General features: G+C 34.6%; 1 protein-coding gene across 1 annotated transcript; it reads right to left on the bottom strand.

Annotated features, from left to right (window-relative positions):
- Nucleotides 1-1,479: 1,479 nt before the first annotated feature.
- On the bottom strand, nt 1,480-4,090 carry LOC112523430. Its single transcript, XM_025133026.1, has 4 exons — nt 3,912-4,090; nt 2,920-3,136; nt 2,775-2,838; nt 1,480-2,309 (listed from the first exon to the last, which is right to left on the bottom strand). The coding sequence occupies exons 2-4, from the start codon at nt 3,102-3,104 to the stop codon at nt 1,986-1,988; spliced, it is 573 nt and encodes a 190-aa protein (XP_024988794.1). The 5' UTR covers nt 3,105-3,136; nt 3,912-4,090; the 3' UTR covers nt 1,480-1,985.
- Between the last annotated feature and the right edge of the window lie 2,099 nt (nt 4,091-6,189).

Below are 6,189 nucleotides of genomic sequence, written 5' to 3'. Positions count from 1 at the left end.
AGTCCTATGCGTTTCTAATTTAATATCACATTTGTATCATGATGATAGAATATAGTAGCACATGTGATTTTCTATAGTAAAAGAGTTTTCTCATAAAATGAAGGTGTTCTCATTTAAACCATTCTCTCTCTCTCTCTCTCTCTCTCTCTCTCTCTCTCTATATATATATATATATATATATAAATTGAGAAAAATTAATTGAATGTGATATAATTAAGATTTAAAAACTATCGATAAATTGTGCTAAATGGCTGACGATGAAAAAGAAATTACGAGTTGACTAAAGACAACATATTTAAGGTTAGAAGAATATTTTGATATATCAAAATATCAACTCGTATGGTTTAAGCTAAGTTGCAGTTTGGTTTAAATTGGGTTGAGATTTTTTCAAACTACAAGCATTAAATTGGACTGTTGTTATCTTCAAAGCTCCAATTGTATCAGCACAATCATGAGAACCCCGGCTTTAATCATTGTCATAAGATCCTGAATGGGGTTTGGAGTAAAAAAAACGTAGATGGGAGGCATCTAATTATGAGTATGTCTCACGTCAAGTTTTTGCCCTTTTACATCAATGGACGGGCCATTGTGAAAATAAAGAGCGAATAAATGGTCCAGCTGACCATATATGAGTCGACCCAAAAACTAGAATATACTCGGAAGAATTAAAACAATCAACCAAAGTACCAAACTATAAAATATTCACTTGGCCGGTCTCCATCCGGTTATAGGACCGAAATCTGGGACCGGTTATGGATTGGGGGTGTTTCGCAGGATCGGACCAATTATGGACCGGCCCGACCTGACCCAATTTTTCAAAAATGTAGCTGTTTTTATTAAATGTAGCGGTTTATCACCTTTTTTTTTGCCCCCTTTTTTCTATTTTTTGTCTTTAAAACACTATATACAAGTGTCTTGGTTGAGAGACTTACATACCAAGTTCTCGATTCGCAAAAAACGCAAAAAAAAATAAAAAAAGTTCACAGTTCTCAGTTTCTCGCTATATATTGTAAGACAATATAATTTTAATTATAATAAAACGAACTTTTAAAGTGTATTTGAATGACTTAATTACAAATTTTATAATGTATTAAAAATATATATATCATTAAAAAAATAAAAAAATATATATTACTTTTAAATGACCGGGACTAATCCAGGAGCGGCAACCCGTAACCAGTTACAATAAAGCTTGACTGGCTCACCTTTTTCGATCGGGACCGATTATAGCAAATCTGTTGAGGCAACCGGTTTTTGGCCACCACTAACCTCTAACTTAGAGTGGCGTTGGGCTCTTGGCCTAACTCAGCTAAATATATGGGTCAAAAAGTTCTATATTGTTTAACTTTAGATACAGCCCATTCCAGCATTTTATTATGAGAATCTGGAAAGAAAGACGCAAATTTTGCAGCATTTGTTACTCAAACAAGATATGTGCAACATATTAACAAAATTATCTAAATTCACAGAACCACCTCCTTCAAATAAAGAGCAAGATAAATACCATAGAGATTAGAGTGGTTCATATATACATCTCAAAACATTTGCCCTCTCCCAAAAAACTAAAATCTACGAACACCCTTAAATTATTTTGTACAAATTGCTTCTAAAGTCGCAATCCCAGATTCGCAAAACAAGACATACAAATCGAAATTCGGAAAATTCACCCTCTTTGATCTTCTACTATACTTACAAATCATCACCAGAAGGGTAAAATTCTAAACCTCACTACTAATCTCTCCCGTCTCTTACTTGTTTCTGGTTAATACCTCTAATTAATTACGTACATACAATCTATTTACAGACACAGACCCTCTACTCATACTTACTTACAACAAAGTACAAGAAAGACGAATGTACATCCTCCCATTCTCCTCATAATGTTCAAAACTCTTCATCAACTTGCATTTTTCTGCTCTACTAACTCTCAAACTTTGTTTTTAGTTTCATATGTACTTAAGATGTTCTGTAAACAAGGGTTTGGATTAAGCCAGGGCAGAGATGCTGCAATTGCGACCATTATCCCTGTTGAGGCAATTAAACCCCTCGATTCTTACAGCTGGTTTGTTACCAAAATTGCCACCAATAGATCCTACTTCCCTTTCGTATGAAGACGGGGACAGTGATGACCTACCAGATGCAGGAACAGGAATTATTGAATGCGCTGACACTGGGGAGACTTTCTCATCCCCAAATCGGGAATCTTGTATTAATGGGTTAGATACTCTGCTTGGTGGTGACCCACTGAAAAACGGGGGAGACGAAGCAGCCTCTGTACATGTTTTTTCTGATGCACTGTAACCACCACCCTGCAAAAATTGAATGTACAAAATCGATAACAGATTGTTCAAATAATTGAAGTTTCTATAAGCTATGTTACAAAGTTAAATCTATCTTCAAAACGTTTTGAATCTCAAAGATACTTCCGTTGTTCAAATAATTGAAGTTTCTATAAGCTATGTTACAAAGTTAAATCTATCTTCAAAACGTTTTGAATCTCAAAGATACTTCCGTTGTTCAAATAATTGAAGTTTCTATAAGCTATGTTACAAAGTTAAATCTATCTTCAAAACGTTTTGAATCTCAAAGATACTTCTGTCCCTTAGTTCATTAAGAATCACATAAACTACTTGTCCAAAATGTCTGGCAAGAAACTATCAGCAAAAGGGCATATAGGATTGCGTATTATCAACAGACAACGACATTGAAACTCAGGGAACCTTAAAACCTATACTAATCAATCAAATGACATTACAAAGATAATCAAGCTGTACCTTTTCAAAGATGATTTCCAATAGCTCAATGCCTGCTTTAGATTCATATGGTTCAGGTTGATAGCTGCAAAAAAGTTCCAGGTTTAAAGATATAAACTTCATAACAAATAAAACAACTTGCACCTGAAAATTGAAGAATTATTACCACATATGCCATCTCAAATGCCTAACAGGCTCGTTCATAGGGGTGTTGAAGAGGCTGAGCCGCCTAGGTTTTGGGCAAACCATATGGTCGCCCTTGTCAAAGGATACAGAAACTGAAACAGCGTTCCTCATTTCATCGCAAGATGACGCAAAGGTATTTTTCTGTTGGATCCCACAATGATTCATATTTCTCCTCTTCTGTTCAAAATAACACCCTTCTGTAGAATAAATCATAAGAACCAAGTCATATACGTGCTTCAAAATAAACCCTAGATCTGAGAGAAGAAACAAAGTGCTTGGAACAATGTCAAACCATGAGTGTTTTATTTTATCAGATCTGAAATCGAATATTGTGAGATATGGATCTGGTCAAAGTGATTTGAATAATTTAAGATTTGAGACGGCTAAACGAATTTAAAAATTAGAAATACGATTTCAACAGAAAAATACAGCGGAAAAAAAAACAAAATAAAAAACGAAGCAGAACGTTGGTTGAATCGAAAGGTTATTTGTTTTTCATCAATCAACGTCTACACACATACAAACAATCTACAAGGATCTACGTGTCTAGGCTGATTGAGATGTTTTGAGTTAAAAATTAACACAAAATTAAAAATTAAACGCAACTTTTGCGATAAGTGATTGCCTATGCATCCAAAAGGAAAGACTCTGATTTCACGAAATATTCACATCACGATATTTTCTTTGCTTCACAAACAAAAATTTGAAGGTCAAGTTACCGAGATCTATAAAAATAAAAAAAATTACTTCAATTCTTCTTCTTTTTGAGTTTTTCAAGGCGGCTACTGTAGAAAAAAAGTACTTTTTGCTAATAAGCATACTTGAATCACTTTCAAACACTTAGATCTGTAAATCTCCATAGACGACGCAGAGAAATCAGGTTTGAAATCGAATAACAACTAAAATCTGAAATTGAATAGGCATAAAAAATCATTAAACGAAAATTAAAATATAATCAATAGAAAATCTGACCTGCTTGAACTAGAATCAGGAAGAGTTGGAAATCCGATGCAGCTCCGCTTGAAATGAAACGAATATGCAGGGAGGAAAATGAAAATGAAAATGAAAATGTAAATGTAAATGTAAATGAAAATAGAAACAAGTGATAAAAGGTAAAGAACCAAGAGGGATGAGATTTGGGAATGATATTGGATCCTGCCGCTCTCACTAAGTCGGTCCCTATTTTATATTCATTTCTTTGTTTTCTTTTCCGGAGTTATTTATTTTGAGTATATAACAAATTTGATCCCTGTGGTTATATGAAAATTGTGGATTGGGTCCTCCAAACCAAATAATTACAAATATCGTTATTGTGGATTCGGTTTTGTAATGGATTGGTTCATTTCCTCTAGCTCTGTTAAATATGTTGTTGTTAAACCCTTCATGTGAGCGGGATTTTAGTCATTTCTTTGATGATTTTTGTATTGTACATATATCAAATAAACATATCATAACTGCATATAACTTCAAAGGCTCGACATAGAACAATATAAACCGGACAAATGTTCTCAAGACTCATTTAAGTGAAAACCGAGCCAGAAGCTCAATAATATAACTGACTATTTAATAAAAGTCATCAAAAGGAATAAGACACATTTAACCAATGTTTATTCAAACATGTATTCCAAAGATATGATTGACTAAAAAAACCCTCATTGGTTGAGACAGACCATTTTCCGAGTAAAATCATAACATTATACTTCCAAAATGTTTCATGACACAATAACATGCAATTTTTAGTTTATCTATAAAACCAAATATACTAAAATGCATTAATATCAAGAATTTGTTTTTGCATAATAATCACCAAAGGTACACAGTCTAGAGTCTTATTTATTAAAATATCCAAAACCCCAAATATAAGTATTTTACAAGATTTGTTAACCCCAAATATGCAAACTTCATCATATACTCATCATATTTGATAAATATCAAGTAAAACACATTAATACTTCAAAATACACATTTTGGCATGTACATACTTTTCATAAAACAACTTGAACTTATCTTACTAGACTAAGTTAAACCTATATTCCATACTCAATTCTTTAGCTTCCAAAAGATGAAGATCTGAAAATTCTCAAGACTATTAACCAAGCCAAATAAGTACTGATGGTTAACTCAAACTTCAAAACCACAAAACACCCAAATATAGATCTCAAAGCACCTAAGAAGTTTACCTCATCGATCTTGTAACTTCCCATCAAAAATCTTCAATCTCCAAGATTCTTCTCTCCATTTGCCCCGAAAATCTCCCAGAATCGTCCCCAAAATCTCCCAAAATCGCGAGGATATGAAGAGAGGGGAAGAAAAAAGAGAAAACCCCTAAAAATCGAGCTTAAAAGATGTTCCAGGGGTCTTCCCGCAGCTTTTCTCGTGACTTAAGTCACGTGGTAAGTTGCCCGTGTCTCTAAAGCTAAAATGTTGAAATAATGAGTTGCACCACTTTCCCCGCAGCCTAGGTAGCGGGACTTTCTGTTTCGCTTTCTGATGCAACTTTTCCCCACCAGAACTCGCCTATACCATAAGCTCTCAAGACTCGATGCATTCCACTCAAGGAGTGACTTCTAAAGGCTCATTAAAGTACATCAATCTTAAAGGTAGGCCCAAGATCACAAGTATTATGTAACAACCCGTCCCACATCGGTTGGTGAGGAGAACTAAGCACTCCTTATAAGGGTGTGGATACCTCAGCCTAGTGTGACCGGTTTTGGGGCTTGCGTTGTGCGGCTGCCAGAAACAAAACCGTGCGACTACTGCTTTGTGGTTGAGCGGGCAGGTTAGTCAAAGCGGACAATATCATGCTACGGGGTTCTGGGGGCGTTACATATTACAATATGGCAAGGAAAACACAAAGAAGATAAATTCTTCCTTCCATCAAATAGAGTTCTAATCTAACAATAAGAAGAGTAATAGGTTCTTCCTTCCAAAAGAGTAATAGAACTAAAGCTCATCAAAGTTCAGACCTAAATATCGAGTTCTAATCTGACAGTAAAATAAATATATTAATCAAACTAAACTTGTTGATTCTTCGCCTTTGCCACTACTTCATCAAATTCCCACTTGGGATTTTACACTTAGGTTTTGTATTTAACCCAGTCATCAAAGAAACGGTAAGGAAAATCCTTGACGACCTCGATGAAAACCCCTAATACACTAGTTGAAATCATGTATTCTACTTATGTGTTTCTGTTTTTGTTGTCCAAAAATGGTTCTTTGATCCAATCCCAAATTGTTCCATTCGTTAGGT

This window comes from Cynara cardunculus, assembly GCF_001531365.2.
Source record: "Cynara cardunculus var. scolymus isolate 2C chromosome LG 12, CcrdV1, whole genome shotgun sequence".
NCBI lineage: Eukaryota > Viridiplantae > Streptophyta > Magnoliopsida > Asterales > Asteraceae > Cynara > Cynara cardunculus.
The sequence above is the reverse complement of the archived record's forward strand: the minus strand, read 5'-3'. Positions and strand labels throughout refer to the sequence as shown.

Bases quoted from the DNA above. Each gene is read 5' to 3' on its own strand.
- LOC112523430 (XM_025133026.1), bottom strand. From the start codon at position 3,104: ATGAATCATTGTGGGATCCAACAGAAAAATACCTTTGCGTCATCTTGC. The intron at 2,839-2,919 runs GTAATAATTCTT...ACTTTTTTGCAG, and splicing joins CATTTGAGATGGCATATGTG to CTATCAACCTGAACCATATG. The intron at 2,310-2,774 runs GTACAGCTTGAT...CAATTTTTGCAG, and splicing joins TGGAAATCATCTTTGAAAAG to GGTGGTGGTTACAGTGCATC.